Source organism: Rhinatrema bivittatum, chromosome 3, assembly GCF_901001135.1.
Source record: "Rhinatrema bivittatum chromosome 3, aRhiBiv1.1, whole genome shotgun sequence".
Classification (NCBI taxonomy): Eukaryota; Metazoa; Chordata; class Amphibia; order Gymnophiona; family Rhinatrematidae; genus Rhinatrema; species Rhinatrema bivittatum.
Genome location: NC_042617.1, coordinates 66,832,732 through 66,860,345, shown reverse-complemented (window position 1 = coordinate 66,860,345; position 27,614 = coordinate 66,832,732). Strand labels below are relative to the sequence as shown.

The 27,614-nt window shown below is 43.2% G+C and overlaps 1 protein-coding gene across 4 annotated transcripts in view; it reads right to left on the bottom strand.

The window, feature by feature from the left end:
- PLEKHH2 (pleckstrin homology, MyTH4 and FERM domain containing H2) overlaps positions 1-27,614 on the bottom strand; it is a 230,063-nt gene that overhangs the window by 99,119 nt on the left and 103,330 nt on the right. For all 4 annotated transcript variants that reach the window (XM_029593328.1, XM_029593325.1, XM_029593326.1 and 1 more), the window contains 5 exons: positions 22,708-22,852; positions 18,855-18,991; positions 14,535-14,645; positions 12,014-12,100; positions 9,903-10,061 (listed from right to left, as the gene is read on the bottom strand). In XM_029593328.1, coding sequence (XP_029449188.1) covers positions 9,903-10,061; positions 12,014-12,100; positions 14,535-14,645; positions 18,855-18,991; positions 22,708-22,852 — 639 coding nt within the window. The remainder of the gene's footprint in view (positions 1-9,902; positions 10,062-12,013; positions 12,101-14,534; positions 14,646-18,854; positions 18,992-22,707; positions 22,853-27,614) is intronic.

Genomic DNA, 27,614 nt, shown 5'->3' with positions numbered 1-27,614 from the left:
CGGAAGGCGACCTCCGCTCCCGGAGGCCACTTCTTGGGGTCCACCCCTTTTCGGGTCAGGGCTGTCATCGGCGCCACAATGGACGCATAGTTAGGGATAAAAGACCGATAATAGTTTGCGAAACCCAGGAACCTTTGGAGTGCCTTGAGCCCGGACGGCTGTGGCCTTTCCCGAATGGTGCTTAGTTTTTGCGGATCCATGCGGAATCCCTGACTGGAGACTATGTATCCCAGGAAGGGATGAGACTCCTGCTAAAACAGGCACTTTTCGAGCTTCGCGTACAGCTTATGTTCCCTGAGACGTTGTAAGACTTGGACGACGTGTCGGCGGTGGGCGGTCAAAGAATCGGAGAAAATCAAGATGTCGTCCAAATATATTACCACACATTGGTACAGGAGGTCACGGAATATTTCATTCATGGTATTCTGGAATACTGCGGGGGCATTGCAAAGCCCGAATGGCATCACCAAATACTCATAGTGGCCGTCCGGGGTGTTGAAGGCCGTCTTCCATTCATCACCTTCCTTAATTCGAATGAGGTTGTAAGCCCCTCGAAGGTCCATCTTTATTCACCGATGGCGTTCGTGAGAGGACAACTTCCCCCGTCCCACTTCCATGGGTTCCTCGACGGGTGCCTGCAGGGCTTCAGACTTGCCTTTGGGCGGAGGTGAGGGCCTTCTCGCCACCTTAACTGTCGGAAGGTGAAACCTCATTCGGCGATCCACTCGGTTAGCCATCTCTATCACGGCATCAAGATCATCCGGAAGTTCCTTCGCGGCTAGCTCATTCTGAAGGCGCGAAGCTAGCCCTTCCAGGAAGATTCCGTGCAGGCAATCTTCCCTCCAATTCAGTTCTGCGGCCAGGGTGCGGAATTCCATAGCGTATTCGGCCACTGTCCGAGTGCCCTGTCGTAGTCGGAGCAGTTCTGAAACTGCAGTGGGTTTGCGAATGGGTTCGTCGAACATCTGCCGGAAGGCAGAAAGAAACTGGCTCAAGTTCCCGAAAATAGGATCCCTTCTCTCCCACAGATGAGAGGCCCAAATCAGAGGCTTCCCGTCAAGCAAGGACATAATGTACCTGGTTTTGACCAGGTCGCTGGGAAACTGCGCCGGCAACAAGGAGAAGCGGACCTGGCACTGGCTGAGGAATCCTCGACACAACTTCGCATCCCCGGCGTATCGAGAGGGCGCCGGGAGCCGAGTAGGAGTTACATGCCCCAGGTCACCCCTGGAGGTCTGGGCGGTGTGTGGCTGGGTAGCGCGGGCAGTGTAGGATTCATAGGCCCTAAGACCTCAAGACGTTGGGTTAAGCTCTGCACAGAGGAAACTAATGCGTCCAGGGTTTTCTACTGGTCCATCAGGCGCTGGGCCATTCCCGGAATGGCCTGGTGGGAGGATGCCTTTGCCGGGTCCATGGACTTGGCAATCTGTGGCGCTCAGGCTTGTGAACCCTTGGCCGATGGGAGGATGGTATACTTTTCGGAGGATCCGTAGATTCTCTCGTCAGGAGGTGAGGCAGAGCAGAAGATGGGACGAGCTGACCCTTGGCACTGGAGACTGAGACAGCGGCGGAGACAGATGAAGGGACGAGAAGAGGAACTGAGTCTTCACCCCTGGAAGTCTGTGGTCCCCCCAGGAGGAGCCCGTAGGGACCCAGACCGCTGGGACTTAGGTGGACCTTTGAGAGGTCAGGAGTTGGTGCAAGGGCTGACTGGAGCTTCGCCCTGGAAGCCCGCAGTCCCCCCGGGAGGAGCCCGTAGGGACCCGGGCCGCTGGGACTTAGGTGGGCCCTTGGAGACGGTAGTCTTGAAGGAGTCCTAGGTCGGGTGCCAGAGGGTCGTCGCTCACCAGTCCGAAGTCATGCACCAGAGAATCACCGCTTGCCAATCCGAAGTCGTACACCAGAGAATCACCGTAAGCCAATCCAAAGTCAGGAACCGGGAACACCAGGACGAAGAGGAACAGCAATCAAGCTCAAGGAACTCACCGAAGCAAGCAGACTAGACAGCGCTGGAGGACGTTGCCAAGTCGCTGGATGAGCAGAGGAAGCTGCCTTATATACTTCCCCTGCTCTGGCTGATAGAGAACAGGTGAAGCCATTTAAAGGGATTGGGTCCCTTTACATCTGTGGAGGAGGCGCGGCCTCGCACCTAAGGATGGTGGCGGCCATCTTGGATTTCCCCCGCGGAGAGGAGACGCCGCTGGACACTGCGAGGGGGGAGCAGGACGGCTTCCCCCGCAGCAAGCAGCACCGGAGGCCATGTGGGCACAACGGCCCGAATCGGAGCCCTCCCCCAGGGACTCCCACGGCGAAGGAACGCCGCAAATCAGGTAGGGGGCCGCGGTCGTGGGGTGCCACGGCCATGGAACACAACACCATTCCAGCTGTAATGGAGGAAAAGGAAGCAAGTGCAAACAGGTTCCAGGGCAGAGACCCGGGAGAACATCACCGCGATGCTGAGAGATGAAAATAAATGCAATCTCCGCAAGATAGTTTCCTGCTCCCGATCCTAAACATGTCCCGGGAGCGCCACCTTTCAATGCAGCTCCTGTTTTAGCCAGATTGAAGGAGGTTAATTTTCAGGCAGCTGATTGGAATGATGAATAAAACGGAAAATGTCATAATGCCTCTGTATCGCTCCATGGTGAGACCGCACCTTGAATACTGTGTACAATTCTGGTCGCCGCATCTCAAAAAAGATATAATTGCGATGGAGAAGGTACAGAGAAGGGCTAACAAAATGATAAGGGGAATGGAACAACTCCCCTTAGAGGAAAGACTAAAGAGGTTAGGACTTTTCAGCTTGGAGAAGAGACGACTGAGGGGGATATGATAGAGGTGTTTAAAATCATGAGAGGTCTAGAACGGGTAGATGTGAATCGGTTATTTACTCTTTCGGATAGTAGAAGGACTAGGGGACACTCCATGAAGTTAGCATGGGGCACATTTAAAACTAATCGGAGAAAGTTCTTTTTTACTCAACGCACAATTAAACTCTGGAATTTGTTGCCAGAGAATGTGGTTCGTGCAGTTAGTATAGCTGTGTTTAAAAAAGGATTGGATAAGTTCTTGGAGGAGAAGTCCATTACCTGCTATTAAGTTCACTTAGAGAATAGCCACTGCCATTAGCAATGGTTACATGGAATAGACTTAGTTTTTGGGTACTTGCCAGGTTCTTATGGCCTGGATTGGCCACTGTTGGAAACAGGATGCTGGGCTTGATGGACCCTTGGTCTGACCCAGTATGGCATTTTCTTATGTTCTTATGTTCTTATGTAAAACACTGTTTTCCCCTGTGTAAATCACCTTGCATGAGGACCTTGTGCTGTGTAGTTCCTTCACCATGCCAATATAATGAATATAATAAAAGTCTGTGTGTCGTGCTATCCTGCTCAGGCTGACTGCGTGAAAAGCAATTTATCCTGGCAGCAGTGACCTGTTGTTAGTAATCCATTAAAACTACCCGAGGCAGAAAAGTACAAAAATTAATTCGTGAAGGCTGCCATTACACTATCAAGATGACATGTGACCTATCGAAGTGCACCAAAGTGACTTTTGCTGAAAGTGCATTAACTTGTTTTGAAAAGACCACATCAACTGAGGAATGTAAGATAGAACAACCTGGCCAGGAAAGTGCATACAAATATCTTGAAAGTCATGAACCTCTGGTCCCCCAAATATAAAACAATGCATGAAAAGATCAGAATAAAGTCTTACAAATGACCGAAACAAACTGTCTTTACCAGTTTACAGCTCGAGAGTCAATCAGTGGGTCCAGAAAGATTTTCAGCAAGTGATTGTATGACTTTGTATGTGCCACTTAATGTACAGGAACCAGTATATGGCAAGATTGTATATCCCAAAATCACAAGTAATGGAACCAGGAAAATGCACTCCAAACAAACTCTATGAATGTAACGCTGCATCTAAGTTTTAAAGTGTGCATTTCATCCCTCCCGACGCAGTCTTCGGGTGAAACACGGGTCTGTGATTGGGGACCCTAAAGAGAACTGTTCATGTTTGACTATTGAGCAATGGAGATGCCGCGTTGAAAAATAAAGAAATCCTCTTTTTGAATCTTAAAAATTGTTGGACCAACTAAGTTCCTTTGCATCTCCTTTTGGCATTGAAAATTGTATATCCCAACATCTGAAGAAGGCAGGGCGTGGCAAGAAATACAGTATACAGACGGGCCCATGAGCAGATTTAGCATTATCAGAAGAATCTGATATACAAAAGCTGCTACAGAATATCTTTGTTAAACCCTTCAGGGTGCACAAGGAAAGGGCATCCCTGCCTTTTGGAAAATCTTTTTAACTAACCATACCTTAGCATTTCAATGTCCACATTATCAAAGCATCAGCACATCTGAATACATCTGAAAGATCTTAATGAAAAGATAAATCAATAAGATTAAGGCTGGGCCTGTTCAGTACCTCAGGGCTGTGGCACAGGAGCTCCAAAGGGCTGGGGAGGGTTCAATTGTGCTGCAAAAGGCAATGTTTGAGCCCGGGGAAGGGGGGTGAGGGAGGAAAGATGGGCCAGACCCCTACCAGTCAAGGGAAAGGTGGGGAAGTTAAGTCTCAGAAGAGACTTTCTTCGAGTGCACCTGGCAGGGAAGAACCCTTGGGGGTCTATTAAAAGAGGATGAACTATGAGAGATTATGCATACCTGCATATGTATAAATAAGATTCAGTTTATACTGTTCATGGAAGTATGAGCAACCCCTGCAGGTCCCGCTGTTCAAGCCAGCACTCAGGTTTATATGCTGCATCCCCAACTGCAAAGCCACACCAGCACAGCTGCCTATTTTACACTTTCCACATCAGTGTGCATTCAGGGCAAAGGGGTTATTGGTGAGAAAGGGGGAAAACGTTGACTTGGTGAAGGGTCTGAGCTGTTTCAGAGTCTGTGGTGGGGATCAGAGAGAATCCTCAGCAATGCCCCATGAGGCACAGCATGTTGGAATGAAAAGGCCTTTAAATGGTGCCAATAGATTTGTTGTTCCTTTTGTTTTACTTTTCTCACATATCTATTTTATTTCATTAATGATCCTATTAGGGCAACCCTAAGGGATCTACATTCAAAAGAGTTTTACAGGTAAAATCATTTTTTACATGCAAAATTCTGCTCCTTTAAAAACTATTCCCCCTTTGTCTGCACAAAATTATAGTGTGGATAAAGTTATTTGGACAAAAAGGGGGCAGGGCTAGAGACATGGCAAGGAAAGGCTCCTTCCACACCCCTCCTTCCCCCTTACTCTCCCCCAGCCTAAATGACATATGTTCCCCTTACACGCCCCTCTCAACCTCAGATTCTCCTCTCTCAAACCCACTTAGAGTAAGCCAGTACCCTCCAGATAGCATACCATTGTCCACATTCAGTACTGTTTCCCCCAAAGATGCAAAAAAAAAAAAAAAATCCTCCAAAACGATCGATCAGTTGATCTGTATCCCCACTGGACTTAATATTCCCCAAATACATCTGTGACTTAAAGGAAAGCCTAGCCCCCTGGCTAACCACCATAATAAATACCAAACTAACTGAAGGCAAACTACCCCCCACCCCCCCAACTAAAAAAGGCCATAATCAAACCTATCCTGAATAAAGCAGTCTTGGACCCCAAAATAATTGACACTATCATCCAGTCTCCAGCTTTTATCTAAACAAGTGGACAAGGTGGTCTACATCCAATACCTTGCCTTCCTAGAAGAAAACAACATCCTCCACTTTTACCAATCCAGATTTAGAAAAGGACATGGAACTGAATCTGTCCTATTTGCCATATCCAACAACATTTGTCTAAATGCTGACCGAGGCAGCAACCCTCTCCTAATTCTACTGGTTATGTCCGCTGTCTTTGACACAGTCAGCCACCAGCTACTGTTATATCAATTAAGGGACACTGTAATTGAAGGCACAGCCTTAAATGTTTTAAATCTTTCCTAGAAATCTCAATCTGTCTCATGGGCCAACAGGTCTTCCTCACCAAAAGAGCTGTGGAGTATCACAAGGTTCAGTGCTCTCTCTGATCCTATTCAATATATACATTTGTCAAGTCTGTGACCTTATCCAGTCACAGTTGTCACCTTTTTGCAAACGACATTCATCTGTATACAAAACTAGGTCCACATCAAACCTCTTCAGTTACTAATCTCAACCACTGCCTAACAGCAGTAGCACAATGGCTCAAGAACCACAAACTTAAACTAAACCCCACTAAGCCCGAACTTCTCTGGCTAAGCTGTCAAAAGTACCCCTTAGTATCACTATTCTCTTTTTCAGGAATCCCCCTTACACCCCAAAGACTCGGTACAAAGTCTAGGGGTTCACCCAGACTATAACCTTACAATGGAATCCCATCTTTCAAATGTAGTGAGAACCTCCTTTATGCACCTGCGTCAGATTCGCCAACTGCGTAACTTCGAGAAACACAACCTTGCTACCATTATATATGCATTAATCACCAGACATGAGGACTACTACAATTCTCTTTTTGCCAGCCTTTCACAGTACAACCTAAAATCCTCCAACTCCTACAGAGCATAGCCACCAGAATTTTGATCAGGGTCAAAGGAACAGACCACATAAGGCAATTCTAGGCAGTTCCTAGAGGTTAAATCCATAAACTGCTATGAAGGTAATTAATAAGCAATAGTAGCTTGAGATTTATTTAATGTTTGGGTACTTGTCAGGTACTTGTGACTTGGACTGGTCACTATTGGAAACAGGATGCTGGGCTTGATGGACCCTTGGTCTGACCCAGTATGGCAATTTCTTATGTTCTTATGTTCTTAATTCTGAAGAAGCTGCATTGGCTCCCAGTCACATACAAGATACATTCAAAACCCTCTGCCTAGTTTTCAAATGTTTGAACAAACTGGTCTCTGAGTATCTCTTCCAGCTTCTATTCTCCTACTCACCCACAAAAGACCTTTGATCTTTACAAATGATCCTCCTTTCTTCCACTCGAAGCTCATTTACACAAGACTGTGGGCATTCCACCAATTCCACCAGTTTAAATAGTGTTTATTTCCACACAGTTACACCAACTGTTTACTTCTTATTTATTCTTTATTATTATTATTATTATTTATTGTTATATGCATTCTGTTTACTGTTTTTCTATGCATCATGTTTACTGTTTATTGATTTCTGATTATTAATCATTGTTCTATGTACACCATATCTATGGTAATGCCCAATCTGGTTATATGTAAACCGAAGCGATATGTACCAGTACATGATCTTCGGTATATAAAAGTCTTTAAATAAATAAATAAATAAATTCAACTGCCATACCCAAAAATTTTGGGACAAATAGCCACCGCCCCTTTATCTCAAAACAAGCTATCTTAACTTCAGAAAACAAATCAAGGTATAGTTATTCACCCAGACCTTCAATCAATCCCCATAACAGAAACATCCACCTTGCAAAAACTACCAACTATTACCATAGGACACCCATCAACCCCCAAAGGCTTTCTAGCTTCTTTACTCATGGTCTCTTATCCTTCTACCAATGCCTACAGTGCTCCCTTTCTACCCATTCCTGTTCCGCCCTTACCGCTTACACTTCTAAGAGACAAAGCCATCAGATGTGCTCTGCCACAAATCTATTGACTACAAAAACTCTACATTTCCTATTCCTTCCAACTCTGGCCTTATGATTGTTAATTCTGTGATTATTGTAAACTAAGATCTAACTGTAATTGTAATTAATTTTGTAACCCACCTTTTTGGTAAAAAGCAGAATTTTAAATGTCTATAAATAAATACATCTGAACTAGCTGAAAAAGTACGGAACCTTGGAATAATAATGGACCCCGAAATCAACCTAAAACAACACATATCGCTAAAAGTAAAAGAAGGCTATGCAAAGCTCATCATCTTCAGAAGACTAAAATCACTACTAACACCAGCTGATTTCAGATCAGTACTTCAGGCACTAGTTTTCTCCAACACTGACTACTGTAATGCACTTTTGCTAGGACTCCCGAATACAACATTAAGGCCACTTCAAATACTTCAAAACACAGCAGCTAGAATACTAACCGGAAAAAGGAGGGACCATATAACTGAAACCCTAGCTGAATTGCATTGGCTACCTATTGAACACAGAATAAAATACAAAGTCTTATTTACCATACATAAACTAATACATGATGAAAAATCGGACTGGCTAAACACAGCACTACAAGTACACGTCCCACACAGAAACCTTCGTTCAGCAAACAAAACACTTTTAACCATTCCTTCAGTAAAGACAGCAAAACTAACCCAAGTGAGAGAAAGGGCCTTATGGTTAGCAGGCCCCACACTTTGGAACACAATGCCTCTAGAGATCAGAGTACAAAGGGATCTCAAAACCTTTAAGAAAAGTTTAAAAACATGGCTTTTTAAACAAGCTTTTTATAAAGAGACCGGAGAATAGAAAATAAACAAGAATAGGCAGAAAAGCAATAGCACACAGCACTATTCTCAGAATGTGCATTAAAATAGTCTAACAACTCTTTCAAATAAAACATAATTGTAAAACACAAAGATTATGTATTTTATCTGTGAATAGTACCTTACAGGCACACCTGGTCATGACCGTTTTCACTAAACAATCGATTGTATTATTTAATATATTGTAACTGAACCTATTGTGGCACCTGTTAGAATCTAGAGATGTGAATCGGAACTGGAATCGGTTCCGATTCCAGTTCCGATTCACATTGTTAATTTTTTTTTGTGCGGCCCGATCGCGGTTTTGTTTATCGGCTGCGCCCGAGCCGATATCTGGATAAATATCTGAATAGTTATCCAGATTATTTTATCTGGATAATTTACTAGGGTTCTGCATTTGTTTAAAAATGAATGGTAATCCAAACTGAAAATGGCCATTTTCATTTCATTTTGTTAAATCTGAAATGAATTGAAAATGGCCCCAAATTATTTCATGTGTATTCATTTTGAAAAATAGTGCACACTATTTGCAAAATGAATTTCAAATGAATACAAATGAATTTAAACAAAACCCCCCATAAACCCTGAAACAAATTTTGGGCCAAAAATGGCCTGAAAATGAAACAAAGATTTTGGCTGTGCAGATCCCTATAACTTACTCACTCACCAGTTTTTTTAATATAGACCTTTAAGTAAAATTACACTGAACTGAATATTCCATGGCCTCTGGTGGGAAAATACTCATTCTGGCATAAGTGTATTATGAGGTTTTGGGATGCAAATCTGAAGCCCACAAAATTATAAACAAAATAAAAACATGTGTGCTAAAATACAAAGAGAGAGAGAGAGATTACAGCTTTGGAAACAGACACTTCATCGCAGCCAAAGAAAAACGTGTCTAAGATGAAACGTTATCTGCGGGTATGCAGTGCATAAATATAACATTATACACCCACGCAGGGAGAAAATCGCTTGTAAATGCTATGTTTCTTACTGCCTTTGCAGATGTCTACTGCTCTAAGGAGTTAGCCAGGGTGGAATGCCTCTTCAAAGGCATTTTGTAGAAAGAACTGCTCAGTGAAAGCAAATTAAGACCTCATGTTATGTTCCATTTGCTCAAGATATCATCAAACAATGAGCTCACAGTTGTTTCATGATGTCATAAGCAGAGAAAGAAAAAGCCAAGCAGTAACTAAAAGTGCAAAAAAGTGATTTCAATTAAATAACAAAGCAGGGCTGACCAGGGACTCATAGTGCAGAGATGGGTATGGAACCAATTTGTCTTATTTGCAGCAGTACAAAGGGATCTTTTTTTTTTTTTTTAAATTCTGGGTGTGTGACAGCTCACAGATGACAGGCTGAGAAGGAGATAGGCAGCGGTAGGCACATCCCTCAGGGCTTGAAGCATTGCCAGAGCCGGAGGCTGCTGAGCAGAAGTGATTGTCCTTGCCTTGGTGAGCAGTCCCTTCATCAAGGGCCGGATGTCTGGCTGAGAGAAAAGCACACTGGCAGCCTGGACCCGCAGGACACTCTGCAGCACCCTGATCCACTCCTCCAGGAGATTGGGAGAGTCCGCAGTCAAGTAAAACGTTCGCTTCTCAGTCATCAACTGAAATATGACCAGAGTAGAGATCAGAAGACAATCTTCTCTTTCTAGCTCTATGTCTATGTATTATCATAGCTATCTGCAGAACATTCTAGCAAGATCTGCCAAGATATAAGTACCTTATTCGGCATCAGGTGTGGACTTATTTACTTTTATCTGCTGCTGCTATTTTTTCCAGTAATCTATTTCCACTGAAACCTGACTCAGAGCAATGGTTCTCAACTCTGATCCTTCCAGCCTCCTGACTGGGGCTGGTTTTCAGGATATATAGATGTATATACAAAAATGAACATGCATGAGATATATTTACATAGATTTCGTCTATGAGCCCCACCAACATGCATAGTTTGTTACTCTGTGAAAGAACTGTTTGGGCACCATGAGAACCGGAGTGGAGACCTGTGGATTTAGAATAAACAATGAAAGCTGGAGACAGTTAGCGAGTGTTCCTTTGCCACCCAGCACGTTGTTTGTAGAATTCAGCTGTGTACATCCTTTTTGAGCTTTAGCATCCAAACTTTGCTACGTGGTGGTTTGAGCTTTCCTGCTCTACGCAGTTCGTAAGATCCATCATTTCTCGCTTCTGGGCTATTAGTCTTTGGCTCTGTCTTGAGAGAATGCAGCATTAGCTGCAGAAGAATGAAAAAGGAAGTAATTAACAGCTGTGCTCTGCTGCTAGCGCCCACATCAGGCAATTCTTAGTGCCAGCATCTGATCCCCAGCAAGGACAGGGCTGTTAGGGCAATTAGTCTCACTAGCCAGTGCCTAATTAGGTTGTTTTTCACGGACTAACGAAAATATGCATGTTCATGGCGCTCATAGATCAAATCTAAGTATATATATCTATATATATACACAAGAAAATACACAAGAAAAAACACTCAATAGAGTGGGATACAAGCACATATCAATAATTTCAAACGTTCACTAAACCACAAATGATGTTATTGTTCATCAAATTCTAATAAATACAAACTACATTAAACTTCATATTCTTTGAATCTGCGGTCATTTCAACAGTCAACATTGTTAAACATTCTTCATTAAAAATTTCAAACACTCACACCCCATACATTCTCATTCATACTAACAACTCATCCATAAAAAACTCACAAATCCGCATTACATGAATTGTAATAAGAATACCCTCTTATGATATTTCTTTCAATACAACGCTAAAATAGTATAGCCACTGTGATTTTGCAGAAATCCCTAATCCCAATATTGCGCACAACATATATAGACTCTGTTTCTAGTCATCTATATAAATCCCTTATCCCAATCAGTTAATTCATATTATATATATATATATATATATATCTTATGCATGTTAAATTTTGTATATATAAATATATAGATATAGTTATAAGTGAAAATCACTATTTACAAACAACCTAAACAAGCAGTCAAGATTATTTTGTGTGGCAAAAAATGAAGCTCATTTGCTGTTTGTTATTTTTCCCAGCATTTTTGTGATGGACATTGGACACGCTGCTTTATTCTCCTGCAGACCAGCGTAACTTCCTAGGCCCACCTGTTCTGTGACCATGGCAGAAAACTTTCAAAGTAGCAACTAATTAGTAACAAATGGCTTTTTAGGTAAAATAATAAGCTACATCTTAGCTTCTGTGTACTTTTCTGAGCAAACAATCAATAATTTGTAACTACTGACTTTTCTAAAAGCTGCAACAATCCTGAGTAAAACAAAACCCAAGGGCAGATGAAAGCTGCAGGGTTCATCCAGCCTGTTCATTCTGCCTTCCCACTACATCACTCGATTTCCGGCTTTCCTGCTGCTGGATCCCTGGCTTCATCCTCGCCTCCCATAAGCAGGGCTCCTCTGTGCTTGCATTCTCAGGCTGTTTTTACTCCCCCACCTTCACTTCCATCGGGTGGGGAGAATGTGCCATACATCCATCACCCCGCTATAAGTAAATGCCCTGGTGCTGCTGTACCTGAAAGGTTTGCTTTCCATCCCCTCTTACAATCTGACTGGATGCACTCAGCTCAATGTGACCCTGGGGCTTCCTGATTACATCACTCTGCAAAAAGTAAAAAATAAAACATAACAGTCTAGAAGAATAACTGGGAGCTTAGTTACATTTTGATATGAATTTAAAATGAATTTCCATGTACCCACATTTTAACGTTACATAATGAAAAAATGAGAAGATAATAACAGAGGACCCCGATATATGATCAGAGTAAGAAATGTGTGCTGCACTTCAGTGCACATTTTCACAACTCTCTTTTTTTTTAGCACGTGAGTAAACTCCCAATGCCTTAAGCCAATGCATCGAGAATTTTAAAAAAAGCACGCTAACCCAAAAATGTGCACAGAAAGACATGCTTGGCACACCTAAAACATGATTTGAGGACAAAACATGTTCTCTGTGCATAAAACAGGATTTCTGTGCAAACTGGTTTTATATGCATAGATCCGGAATCCGGGACCTCCCCCCACACACACACCATGAACTCTAGGTTCAGTCCCAAGGACTAGCACTAGCCCCAGAGGCTCCAGTATTCAACACCATTTGTCAAGCTGGAGAAATGATGGCTTTCAAGTACCTTGGCTGTGCTCACTGCCCCAGACTTAGGGGGTCATTCTCTAACGTGTGAAAAGAGACTTTTCGCCTGCGATAGCTAGCTCGGGGCGGAGTCGGTCCCAGAAGAGGAGGAGTCGCGCCAGCTTTTATGGTGTAGTTATTCGGCGCGAAAGCCGGCAGCGATCGCACCGCGGAGGTGCGATCGCTGCCGGCTATTGCAGGACCGCACCCCGCTTTGCCCCCCCCCCCCCTCCCGCCCCCCATTACCGCCAGATTCTCTAAGGTCTGCGACCATAGAGAATCCAGGCCTTAGCCAGCTAATTTTCTTATCCGACTAAAATGTTAGTAGAACATATGCGGGGTATGGGGTATGAGCATTCCGGGTCGAGGTTGACTAACTAGTTAAATTAGCCAGATAGACGATAATTTTCAGCATTATGCCCCGAACAGAGCCGGATAACTTTGGAGCCGCCAAAGAGCTGTCCTAAAGTTATACAGATAAACGTATCCAGATAACTTTTAAGATAGCCGGGGCACCTATGCCGCTGAGTGTCTCTGCAGAGTTAGCTGCTTAGGTTTATCCTGCTAACATTGCTGGCCATACGGCAGCTGACTATCAAGCTCGGAAACTTCACTCCCCCTCTGACCAAGAGCTACATTTCCAGCATTAAGAAAACGAGTTGAGCCCGTGCACCTCTCTGCACTGGGGAGTAATAGCTAATGCTACGATTAACACGGGACTTGCAATGAAGAATGCTAATCTGTGTGCACATTTTACTCACATTTGTGCACACATTTTTTGTGTGCTAAGCTCTTTGTTAAAAAAAACAAAACTTTATTTCGTAGTGCATTTAACTTGGCAGAATAGTTTGGAGGCAACTTTTTTTTGATGATGATTCTGTGAAGAAACAGCCGACAGTGAAAAGCTGGTATGTTTACCAGCACACCCGTGGCGCGCGCAAGTTATAAAATCCAGGGGCCGCGCGCCAGAGTTTATATACCACGCGCGCACGTGAGTGCGGCGCGCGCAAGGGGGGAGGTGAATTAATCAATCAGCGTGCGGCGACGCAGCCCAGCCTTCAACAGTTCCCTCCCAGGCCACTCCAATTAAGGAGTGGACTGGGAAGGAACATCCCTACCCCCTACTCTAACCTCCCTTCCCCTTTCCCTCTCCTCCCCAGTCCCTAAGTCCTACCTTTTTTTTTTTTTTTAACTTACTTCAGGACCCGTCCCGAAGTAAGTTGCGTGCACCGGAGGACAGCGATGAATGGCGCTGTCCCGGCCTGCCTCCCCCACCCCCGAACCTTCAAAGAGGCCCGGCAGTTCTGCACGTAACAGGGGTTACGCAGGTGGCCGGGCCCCTCTGAAAAGGCGCAAGGAGCGCGCAAGGCCCAGCCACGTGCATAACCCCCGTTTTTAACACGCGCAAGTTTTTTAAAATCTACCCTTAAGAGGAACTTTGTACGCACAAAAAAACTTGCCCACAACACGACTTAGCATGTGTGCACTGTCGAGCGCACCTTATTACACAGGTGCAAGAGTATGAATAGCTCAGGTTTTAAAGGTATAATAACTATTTTTTTTATGTCAGTTAGTTCCACTCTCTTAGTTCAGAAAGATTTGGCACCAAAATCCTGCAAAATGAGGGTCAGTAGGACAAGGCAAACAACATAGATACGAGGAAATAAACAGGCGGACAGAAGACCCATCTGACCTGCCTGCGTCTCCATGTATTGCTGTGGTCACAGACCATCCTTGCTCTCCAGTTTTGCGGTTGCTTTTCTGCCCCTAGGGATCCTCTGTGCTTGTTTGCATGCTTTAATGACCAATCAGCAGAGTTACTAAGATCAGAAATATGCCGGCATACCCAATCTCCGATTTTGAATTGTAGAGAGCCACTAAGTGCCACAGATATGAGCTCCCTTACCGGTGACTTGTAGTAAAGTAATTCACCACCTTTAAGAACGAACCAGCGCCGCTTCCAGCTCCTAGCTTTGCCACCCATTTTCAAGAGATATCCAGATTTCTCCAGCATTTCCTGAATATTAAAACAGAGGAAAGGCAAAAGCAAATTCATGTAGCAAAAATCTGTTCTAAAACTCTTTAAGAGTATTTAGTTGGATTGATTTGTACTTGATTTAATAACAACCACTCAGTTCACTTAGCCTAAAATGAAAAACAAGAAAACTTTGTTTCAGACATTGGGGAGGCTGTTGGAGGCGGCGTTCAGGGGCCAAAATCTCCGCCACTGTACAACCCGATGCAGGGTGCATTCGTTCCGGGTGCCCAAGAGCATCACAGGTCCTGGCCTACTACCAAGGAGCTGGAGGGCAGAGGTGAGTGGGAAGAGGAGTTAAATGGGGGGAAAACGTTTAGCTGCTGTAATTAAAAAAAATTCATCTTCCAGTCTGGCACATACTTCCACTCTACCTGGTGTCGCAGGTTCACAGAGTTCTTTATTAATTCAAATTTGATTATATGGCTCTCATTCACAGACAGGTGAGACACGGAGGGGCGAGTGGTGGCAGCAGGACACCAAGGACAATTTTGAAAGCCATTTACTCAGAGAAATAGCTATTTCCCTGGGTAACCTGGTCTGGCCGAAAATCTGGCTAAAAAGTACACTGTTGACCCAATATAGCGCAGCTCATTGTGGGATAATTTTAAATTATATTGGGAGGCAGGAGGGGAGTCTCTTGGCCACGCTAAAAGGTTTGTATATCTTGGGTGGGGACTCTTGGTTGGCCATGCAACATTTTTAAACATACTGGGGGTGGGGGGGGGGGGGGGGTGAAATTGGAGATTGTATAACCACTAGCTTTTGGTGGCTTTTTTTTAAAGAATATTCAGTAGGCCAGTGAGTACCAAATTCACCCAGATAAGTTTATCTGCATAACATCAGCCAAGGATATTCAGCAGCACTTTTACCTGGGTGAGTTACCCCTGAATGCTTGGCTGAAGTTACCCAGGTCATTTTACCCCGATAACGTCTCTGCTTATCGGCCTACTGAACAGTGGTGACCTGTACACTTCCACACCCTCATTTTCTTAGAGACAGGAAAGCAGTCTCCGAGAGGCAACAATCAAACTGCTCGCTTTGGTGCAAACTTCACGGGTAGGTACTGCCCATGTGATTTGCACCAATAACCAATTACACGGGTAATTTCGCTTTGATGATTGCCCTCGGAAAAAGTACCAGTAGAGGTTTGCACCTGGCCAGAACTACTCAAATTGTTGCCTCCCCGGACCTAGCCCCCTCCTCTGAGCCCGCCTACTTTTCCCGGGGGCAAAATATACATGCGTTATCAACGAATGCACATCTTTTTACCCACATAAAGTTTCAAAAAAGTCCATTTCTGCAGGCAAAACAGGAAACAGCTTTGAAAGCTGTCCTCTGTGGGTGTTATTTTAAGACCGGCCATCTAAGTGCAGTCTGTAGATACTTTTTACCTGCAGACTCTGCACTAAGGCCCGAATTTTAAAAGGCCTACGCGCACTGGATCTATTTTAAAAAGGCCCAGCCACGCACGTAAAGCCCGGGACGCACACATGTCCCGGGGCTTCGAAAAAGGAGTGGGGCGGTCGGGCTAGAGGACCCCGGCACAGTGGCCATTTGCCGGTGTTGGAGAATCGTGTGCCGGTAGGGTGCCGGCGCGCACAACCTGTGCCTGCCCTGAGGCAGGCGCAAATGGTAGGATAAAGTTGGTGGGGGAGGGGGGGGGCTAGGTTAGGGCTAGGGGGTGGGTAGGTTAGAGGAAGGGGTAGGAAGGTTAGTTTAGGGGTTGGGAATGGGGGAAGGCCGTGGGCGTTGGCACGCGCAGGTTGCACTAATGTGCACCCCCTTGCGCGCGCCGACCCCCGATTTTATAAGATACGCGCACTGCCGTGTGCATGTTATAAAATCGTGCGTCCATGTGTGCACACCGGGTAGCACACGCACATGGACGTGCGCGCGCGTAGGTCTTAAAATCTACTAATTGTCAACGGGAGAGTGGGCGCATACTTTCGCTTAGAGAATTACACCAGGAAAAGTGCCTGCAAACATTTACACCTGCTAACTTGTACAGGTAGTTTTTCAGAGAAAAAAAACTACCACTCATGCTTTTGAAAAACCTCTCCCCAAGCGTGTGTCTCGGAGTCCCTCTGCATGCTTTACCCGTATAAAGTCCATTATGATTGAAAAGTCCATTATGATTTGCGAAGTATCGACTAAAAAGTAAAAACTTTTACTATCTTTTTCTTTTTTTTGTTAAATGTGTTTTTGGTTTTTTGAGGGTTTTCACCCTCAAATATGAGTACTTATTTTCTAAAGAGTTTTGTAGGAGAAAACCTTCTGGAAATAGGACCATTCATTTTTACAATATGTGTTTATTCACTGTTTTATTTTTGATCATTAATAGCGGGTGCCTGGAAGAGGTCTGCCCTTGCTAGCAGAGTGCCAACTCCTGAGGATTCTGAGACACGGAACACTTCAGCTTTGCTTCGCCATCTCAGACTTCCCGGGCACTGCCTCTGGCAGAGAGATATCTCTTACAGACCACTGAACTCTTTAAAACAGCAGAAACCCTTGAATAATTTTGATAGTGGGGGACCTGAAACCAACTGAGAGCGGCAGGCACACAGTAGCCCTCTGCTTCTAGCCTAAGGTATCCCCAGCCATCCTAGTTCCAGAGCCTATAAACATGAGGCCAATTACGACACAACAGCACTAGAGACTCTTATTGCACTGGAGAAAGAATAAGGTTTAAGTCCTGTGGCAGCAGAGAGGTACTAATTTATCATGGCTGAGCATGACTGATGTGGGGGGGTCTAGATGGCTCAGAGGAATGGTCAGAGCCTTTCAGCTCTAGGCTACTGGCTCAAACTTCAGCTACAGCAGCCCATGTGAAATACCACCTGTGATCTCAGCCCAGCCACTGCAGAAGCGATTCCTGTGAATTCTGACAAGAATACTAGGAGAAAATATGATCCACTCTTGTAAGGAAGCACTGCTTTTAGAGAAATAAAAAATGAGAATTTTTCAAAGTCTTTCAAAGAAATACAGACACACTTTGATTTAATATCATTTTCTGTGCACTACAACACTGTATAAAAGGGAATCTTTCTCTGTGACTGGGAGATCATGTGACAATGTGGTCACATCTGAAGGAGGGGCTTGATCATGTACATCATCATCTCTGGTCTGATAAAAGGTATTGCAGCCAGCAAAGAGTCTGCTGACTGAGTCAACACCTTTCTGTTTAGAAATTACAATGGCATAGTTTGCTCACTTGGGCAAGTCGTGCCCTTATTCTTCCTTTCACTATGTTTTTGTAGGTTCCCACTGCTGATTACGCAGCAGTCAATTCAGTGTAATCTAGGTGGATGGATCTGTTAAAGGATTCCTTCATTTGATTATACTAGTCTTATGTATAATTAATCATTACACAACAAAGCTAGCTTCTTCAGATGACTTGACTTTTGGACAATCTTATGTCCTTTAGGTGGTCTCTGAAGACATGGCTTCTTAAAGCTGACAGGTTTAAATTGTGCTGTTGCATTGTATTTTATATTCTGATAGATGGGTGTTTAGGGCTGACAGAACACAGTTGGATGGCATTTATTTTTCATGATATTTTATATTTTTGCTTGCTAGTTGAGATGTTGAGCTTACTAGGAAGTTTTAAATTAATGTGTGATGTATTTTGTGGTATAAAGTATTGCTGTGTCATGTGTTTGATGTAGCATTGCATTTATGTTTGTATGACATTTTGGGCATTCTGGATGGAAAGACATGCAAAAAAGGTGGAGGAAAGAAAGAAAGAAGAAACCTGGGTAGTCCCAACATTGCATGGATAATTCTTATGTTGGTCCATAAAAAAGTATCACCACCAGCACAGGAACCAATTTTTTCCAGAACCTATATGGCCACTGGAAGCCTGTACCACAAGAGAAGAGACCACAGCACTAAAGTAATCGAGCTGCACTTAATGGCAGAAGACTCAAGAGTAATCTAAGGAAATATTTCTTTATGGAGAGGGTAGTAGATGCATGGAACAACATCCTCATGGAGGTGATAGAGACAAGGACAGTATCTGAAGTAATGAAAGCATGGGATAAAGACAGAGGATCTCTGAGGTAGTGGTGGGGATTGTAAAGCTGAATTAGTTGGGTGGATGGATAGACTAGACTGGACACATGCTCTTTTTCTGCCACAACATTTCCATGTTTCTAAGTGCATTATCCCATTCAAAGCTTTGATTCTCACATTTTTCCCATTATCACTGGAGGAAGAGCACGTTTTTGGAAGCTTCTGCTCTGGTTCTGAATATTCTGTGTCTGTCGAGTAGGCGTCAGGAGGAATAGCGTAATCACTTTCTGAGGCCATCGAAGACAAAGACACACCTGTGTGAAGAATCACAACGCAGATCAGAAAACTATAAAAATCATACTTCAAACTTTGATTAAAATGCATGTGTATGTTCATTGGTTTATTTATTTTATTTGTAAATATTTCTAGACTGCCTTTCTGGTCTACTGATTGCACCAGAGGGCTTATAAATGAACATATATCATAAATAAAAATAGCAGAAAATAAGACAAACACCATACTTAACAAAAACAGCAAATTAAAAGTGAATGCCAGCTCAACTGGATCATGCAAATTCTACCTTGCATCACATTTAAACATTCCAAAGCAGCCGATCAGAACACATTGGTAAAAAAACAAACAAACAAACAAGGAATCAATTGGAAAAACTCAGGTTTTTATCATTTTCTTAAAGGCTAAGAGCTTCATCTCTTGCTACCATTTCCTTCACCTAAATAAGATCTCCACACACACATTAATGGGAAAGCAGCGTCAATCATTGTCCTCCCCCTTCCCATGCTGCTAGCCTTGCATCATTTTCAGAGGCAACGACTGAAGAACAAAGAGCTTTGGTGTCTTTCAAGTTGCCTTCAAATCCATGTGAGACGTAGGATTACTCGATTCCTCGAGTTCTGAGCTTTTGGCTGCTCTTGCCATACCCCGGGCTCAGTGGTGCTTTTATAACCTTACAGTACAAAATCCGAAGAAAGAGAAAAATAAGATCATCTATAATTCTTGGGTTTATGGTATTTAGGGACCAATTTGTTAAAGTCCATTAATAACATACTTTTAACACATGGTTTTAGTTTCACCTTCCTCTACGAATGCAGCATTTCCTAACGGGTGTTAAGATCTTAGTAAATCACAAATTTCGAGGTGACATGCACTAGTGGTGAACAATGGGGCGAGAAGCCCCGATTGTTTCCACTCCCTCTCCTGCCAAAGACAGTAAGTATTGCCCCCCTAGCAAACCCCACCTGGAGCTTACCCATGGGAAAGAAATCTGCTGGAGTGGGGGTTCTGCTAAGGAAGGGGAGGGAGAAATCTTCTGGAGGGCAATGGTGTCTCTGTTGAGAATGGGGGCAATTGCTTGGGGCCCCTTACCCCATTGTTGGCTGGGGATGGAGGCCTAGAGTTTTGGCAGGCAGATTAGCCTACAAATGCTCTCCCCCAAAAGTTAACTACAACACTTGACGTGTAGTTAATCATGTAAGACTTAACATGGATTGCATGGTTTAATATGATTTGGGTGAAACCATTTTAATATTAATGACCTGCTTTGCATGCAGTCGCACGAGATGCAGTTCATTAATATTTGCCATGTGGTAACCCAAAAATATTGGAAACGTTTAAATGGGTGTGGTCAATAACATACATTAATGCTCTTGTAACGCACATTAAGCAAGTAAACAGGGGCCTTGTTTTATATGCTTCCTCATCTATATTTTATTTTTCTGCACTTATTTTACATTTAATTTAAAAGTAATCCGACTTAAGGGGTCATATTTCCCCAAAGACAAAGAATGGGAAAAAAGCCTGAAAAATCAGGCCCCTAATCTGCATTTCCCCACATATATATTTCTTCTTTACTTTTGCTCCTCTGCATAGACATTTCTGTACAAGAATGAATGGATATGTTTCCATGCCAGTATGTTTTGAGTTTTCTTTAATATTTTTAATTTTTTTTTTTTTTTAATTGTTTAAGTACTGCAGACATGTACGCTCTTGCTTCTTTTGCACTCTAGTAGAATTTCTTTTCTGGATCAAAATTAGAAATGAAACTGAAACTTGAACTGCATCTGCAGTTATTTGTGTTCATCCAGAAAACTGGGAGCCCCGTCTACAATTCTGGCAAAAGTACGATCTGGAAGGAAGGAAGGACACATGGCTCAGAGCAGGGGGTGTGTGCTGGGAGCTTTCATGCAGCAGCTGCAGAACACCGAACCAGAGCAGCCAAGAAAAAAAAAAAAGAATACAAATTTACTCAGCAACTTAGCAAAAATGTGAGGCATACAGGAAAGGGAAATGAGCAGGGATGGCACTTTTCCTGTAACTGGTTTCAGTCTTCAGCAACAGTCACATTATTTAACTTAACAGAATTATATTAAATAAGCCAGTTCTGATGCAGATGTGGGAAACCTTGCCTGCCTGTTGCTCAGGTCAGAGTCACAGCAGCCTCCTGCTATGTTCAGCCCTCCTATCTCCTTGCTTGGCAGAGCTCACAGGCGGCTGTCGCCAGCGGCTCTGTCATGTGGTCCAGGTTATGGAGAAGCTGTTTCGGCTTCCCCCCCCCCCCCGCCATCCTCTTACACATTGGTTTGCTTTGACTCAGCTTTGAAAGAGAGGAGTTCCTGTCCATCTAGGGGCTGTTAATTCAAACCTCAACTTACGATCTGCCCCAAGGAAATCAGAATGCAATGGCCCCTAGCCACCAAAGCCAGCCCGGATCACCATTACCATCCCACATGAGAAGCAACTTTTGTCTGTGAATGAGAAGAAATCCTAAACCCCCTCTAATGGTCTATCTAAAGGGTGTTTCTTGGCACTGTGAATGTCATTTCAGTTTTGCAGTATTTTCCTTCAGCCAAAGACCTGAAAAATGTTAAGACTGGCACAGCTGCGGCCATACCCTACCAAGGCAGCCCTGGCTCAGGCCGAAACCTGGCATGCTGGTCATGCCCATGTGGGAAACGTGGCACTTGTGATAACACCTCCATGCTATGGTGCCAGGGTGCAAAACCTCATGCCATGAACCTCACAACCATTCCGAGCAGAAGGGCAGCTGCCTCGGAGACAGGCACAAGATCCTGATTACCCACAAGGCCCTTTTCCAACCTTTTTATGGAGGTCAATCAGCCATTAAGGGAAGAACCAAAAGCTGTTATCTGTACCCTCTGCAGGCAATCCAAGCTTATAGTGAAGACACAAAATGATCCATCCTGCTGTGAAATGGAAGGATTGCGGCTCTCACTGAGGTACCATTTAAAGGGAATATCTCACAAATTCTGGTTTTAATAAGTAATATTCTGTAGCATTTGTGGAGCACCTAAAATAACATGGGGGGGGGGGGGGGGGTAGGGAGGGAGGGCAGTTCTAGCATCCCCTGCAATTTGCTCTTCGTTCAGCGGGAGTTGGGGTGCACTGCTGACGAGCTGGGAGAATGCAAGGAGCGGCACGGCTGGAAGAGTGGCTGCAGGGCAAGGGGAGGGGGGTGGAGAAGCAGGCGAACTGGCAGCAGCAGGACACAAAGGCAGGTGGTTACCCCATTTCCACAACAGAGGGGGGATTCTGTGGCATTTTTCATGACTGCAGCATCGCAGCAGACCAGGGGAGTTCTGGCTAAAAGTCCGAATGAGCAACATGACCAAATCTAATCTGGAGTCATCAAACTTATTCTGATGTTAAGCCAACGGGATTCCCTTCTTTATAACTGTTATTTAATTTAGAAAGTGGCATTTTTACCCCATGCCATTTCACTAAAGTTCCCACATGGGCCATTTGGGTTAAGAAAGCCCACTATAAAATTAACCTGCCAATCTCAGGCAGAGCTCAGAAAAGTGACTAAAGGCAAATCTTTGATAAAGAAACAACCATTTGTCCTTATTTCTGCGTGTTACCTGAAGCTGAGGTCTGATTTTAGGATTTGTTCCCTTTAGAGAGAATTCCTCAGCACTGAATTCTGATTTCAAGAAAGAGGTCCGAGCACTGTGCCAACTTGACTTAGACTGTTCATGCTTCCAGCTGTACAAACCTCGCTTCAGAGCCCGGGGGCTACCTGGGCCACTTCGGTTTCTGCAGTCTGACTCCGAGGTCTGCGAACTGGACCTGGAACTGTCCTCTTCCTCTGATCCTGAGGAATCATCTAGGAACGGGCTGCAGCTTATCTGAGTTGCTTTCTAAAAAGAAAAGAACAATGTTCTTCGCAAAGCTGAGCAAACTGCGCCAGCTTCTTGGGTTCACCTTAGCATTCCCTTGAAGAATTCAGATTTCGGGGCTCACAGAGGCAGCAACGTAGGGTGGATTGCCCTTATATGCACCTGCCTGGGACTTTCAAATAGGTGCATATATAAGAAACCCCATATGTACTAAACGCATCCAATTAATTTACATTGTCATGTAACTATTGGGTAACATTGTGTTTTAAGTTTTTCTGTAAATACAAAAAAGCACCACCTCTCCAATTTAAATCAAATATCACAAAAGGAACTTCAAAGTCAGTAATCAAAATCAAACAGAATTTTTAATTTTTCATTAAAATCTAGATTTATCTTTAAAATGATCATTTTAAATGTATTTATATATTATATAACACAAAACAATCATTTTAAGTCCATGCAAACCATATTGTTATTTCTGAAAATATATCAATGAACTCCTGAGGAAGGCATGTCTTGCCGAACTATGGGCCGTGTTGAGTCGCTTGAATTGTGGTCTTGATGTGTGGTTATCTGGCGTTCAGTGAAGCTTAAGTACTTTTTCCATTTTGTGAGAGAGATATATATAAGGAAGGTTTAAGATTTGTTCTCATAATGTTAAGGAATTTGAAATTTAGGGTTAGGTAAAAACAAACATTTTTTGAGTGATAAAAATAAAAGATTTTTTGATAATAATCTAGAGAGTTTCTGGTAAATGATTGGATTTGTCATTGCTTCAATACTGATACTGCCTGAAGCCCATTGCGGGCAAGAATCGGTGATTAAAATCCATGTACCTTGATTCTCTGATACCATACCTCTCTACAAAAATAAATATAAAATGGAATATAATACATAAAAAATGTAAATGAAATTTTAAACATAAACCTAGATTATAATGAAAAATTACACATTCTGTTTGATTTTGATTATTGACTTTTAAGATTTTCTGCACATATGGACAGTACATGAGTAGAGCACATCTGAAGGCGTGTCTGTTCTTCGGAACAGCAAACTGAGGAGATTCAGAGGCCTGTTTACTAAAGTGCTTGTGAATAATTAATAGAGGTTAGCCCAAAATGCATTAAGCAACACTATTTGCATTAACCCTTCAGAAATGTTAAAACTTAACTACATCTTCAGGGTTAGAGTTACAAATGTTAGCATTAGCTTCATAAAGCTAACACAGGTACTAATGTAGCCTGCCCACTCCTCACACCAAGATCCAGAGTCCTCAGAGCCCCGATCCCCTCCCCCACCCACTAAACAGCAATGGCCTCCCTCGAGCACAAAGTGGCACATTCCCATTCATCCCCAAGAAAAGAAGTGGCTGTCACAGCTCAAAGTAGTCACTTACAAATACCCCAACTCATCCCACTGTGAACATGAAGGACCTGCTGCAGTCCATTTTCGTGCAGGACCTTATTGCTCCTGGACATGGGTGTAGGAGGCAGTTGTCCCTGCTGCAATGAGCCCTCCTTGTTCTCAGTGGGAAGATGAAGGGGGAGGGGAAGGGAGGATATTAGGGGCCACAGTGGGCCCTTCATCAAGGGAAGGAGGAGGTGGTAGACCTGATTGACAAACTGAAGAGTAGTAAATCAACTGGACCAGATGGTATACACCCCAGAGTTCTGAAGGAACTAAAAAATGAAATTTCAGACTTTTAGTAAAAATTTGTAACCTATCATTAAAATCATCCATTGTACCTGAAGACTGGAGGATAGCAAATGTAACCCCAATATTTAAAAAGGGCTCTAGGGGCGATCCGGGAAACTACAGACCGGTTAGCCTGACTTCAGTGCCAGGAAAAATAGTGGAAAGTGTTTTAAACATCAAAATCACAGAACATATAGAAAGACATGGTTTAATGGAACAGAGTCAGCATGACTTTACCCAAGGCAAGTCTTGCCTCACAAATCTGCTTCACTTTTTTGAAGGAGTTAATAAACATGTGGATAAAAGTGAACCGGTAGATGAAGTGTACTTGGATTTTCACAAGGCATTTGACAAAGTTCCTCATGAGAGGCTTCTAGGAAAAGTAAAAAGTCATGGGATAGGTGGCGATGTCCTTTCGTGGATTACAAACTAGCTAAAAGACAAGACACAGAGAGTAGGATTAAATGGACAATTTTCTCAGTGGAAGGGAGTGGGCAGTGGAGTGCCTCAGGGATCTTTATTGGGACCCTTATTTTTCAACATATTTATGAATGATCTGGAAAGAAATATGACGAGTGAGGTAATCAAATTTGCAGATGATATAAATTGTTCAGAGTAGTTAAATCAGAAGCAGATTGTGATAAATTGCAGGAGATTGACCAACTAAAGAGTAGCAAATCACCTGGACCAGATGGTATGCATCCTAGGGTTCTGAAGGAACTCAAAAAATGAAATTTCTAATCTATTAGTTAAAATTTGTAACCTATCATTAAAATCATCCTTTGTACCTGAAGACTGGAGGGTGGCCAATGTAACCCCAATATTTAAAAAAGGCTCCAGGGGCGAGCTAGGAAACTACAGACCAGTGAGCCTGACTTCAGTGCCAGGAAAAATAGTGGAAGCTATTCGCAAGATCAAAATCACAGAACATATAGAAAGACCTGGTTTAATGGAACAAAGTCAGCATGACTTTACCCAGGGCAAGTCTTGCCTCACAAATCTGCTTCACTTTTTAGAAGGAGTTAATAAACATGTGGATAAAGGTGAATAGGTAGATGAGGTGTATTTGGATTTTCAGAAGACATTTGACAAAGTCACTCATGAGAGGCTTCTAGGAAAAGTAAAAAGTCATGGGATAGTAGGCAATGTCCTTTCGTGGATTACAAACTGGTTAAAAGACAGGAAACAGAGAGTAGGATTAAATGGTCAATTTTCTCAGTGGAAAAGGGTAAACAGTGGAGTGCCTCAGGGATCTCTACTTGGACTGGTGCTATTCAATATATATATGATACAAAATTATTCAGAGTAGTTAAATCACAAGTGATTGTGATAAATTGCAGGAGGACCTTGCAAGAGTGGAAGATTGGGCATCCAAATGGCAGATGAAATTTAATGTGGACATGTGCAAATAACCCTTGCTGTAGTTATACGATATTAGGTTCCGTATTAGGAGCTACCATCCAGGAAAAAGATCTAGGCATCATAGTGGATAATACTTTAAAATCGTCGGCTCAGTGTGCTGCAGCAATCAAAAAAGAATGTTAGGAATTATTAGGAAGGGAATGGTGAATAAAACGGAAAATGTCATAATGCCTCTGTATCTCTCCATGGTGAGACCGCACCCTGAATACTGTGTACAATTCTGGTCGCCGCATCTCAAAAAAGATATAATTGCAATGGAGAAGGTACAGAGGAGGGCAACCAAAATGATAAAGGGGATGGAACAGCTCCCCTATGAGGAAAGGCTGAAGAGGTTAGGGCTGTTCAGCTTGGAGAAGAGATGGCTGAGGGGGGATATGATAGAGGTCTTTAAGATCATGAGAGGTCTTGAACGACTAGATGTGACTCGGTTGTTTACACTTTCGGATAATAGAAGGACTAGGGGGCATTCCATGAAGTTAGCAAGTAGCACATTTAAGACTAATCGGAGAAAATTCTTTTTCACTCAACGCACAATAAAGCTCTGGAATTTGTTGCCAGAGGATGTGGTTAGTGCAGTTAGTGTAACTGGGTTCAAAAAAGGTTTGGATAAGTTCTTGGAGGAGAAGTCCATTAACTGCTATTAATCAAGTTTACTTAGGGAATAGCCACTGCTATTAATTGCATCAGTAGCATGGGATCTTCTTAGTGTTTGGGTACTTGCCAGGTTCTTGTGGCCTGGTTTGGCCTCTGTTGGAAACAGGATGCTGGGCTTGATGGACCATTGGTCTGACCCAGCATGGCAACTTCTTATGTTCTTATGTTCTTAAGACCTTGTGAGACTGGAAAATTGGGCATCAAAATGGCAGATGAAATTTAATGTGGATAAGTGCAAGGCGATGCATATAGGGAAAAATAACCCATGCTATAGTTACACAATGTTAGGTTCCATATTAGGTGCTACAACTCAAGAAAGAGATCTAGGCGTCATAGTGGATAACACTTTGAAATTGTCGGTTCAGTGTGCTGCGGCAGTCAAAAAAGCAAACAGAATGTTGGGAATTATTAGAAAGGGAATGTTGAATAAAACGGAAAATGTCATAATGCCTCTGTATCGCTCCATGGTGAGACCGCACCTTGAATACTGTGTACAAATCTGATTGCCAAATCTCAAAAAAGATATAATTGCGATGGAGAAGGTACAGAGAAGGGCAACCAAAATGATAAGGGGAATGGAACAGCTCCCCTATGAGGAAAGACTAAAGAGGTTAGGTCTTTTCAGCTTGGAGAAGAGACAGCTGAGGGGGGATATGATAGAGGTGTTTAAAATCATGAGAGGTCTAGAACGGGTAGATGTGAATCAGTTATTTACTCTTTCGGATAATAGAAGTCTAGGGGGCACTCCATGAAGTTAGCGTGTGGCACATTTAAAACTAATCGGAGAAAGTTCTTTTTCACTCAACGTACAATTAAACTCTGGAATTTGTTGCCAGAGGATGTGGTTAGTGCAGTTAGTGTAGCTGGGTTTAAAAAAGGATTGGATAAGTTCTTGGAGGAGAAGTCCATTACCTGCTATTAATTGAGTTGACTTAGAAAATAGCCACCGCTATTACTAGCAATGGTAACATGGAATAGACTTAGTTTTTGGGTACTTGTCAGATACTTGTGA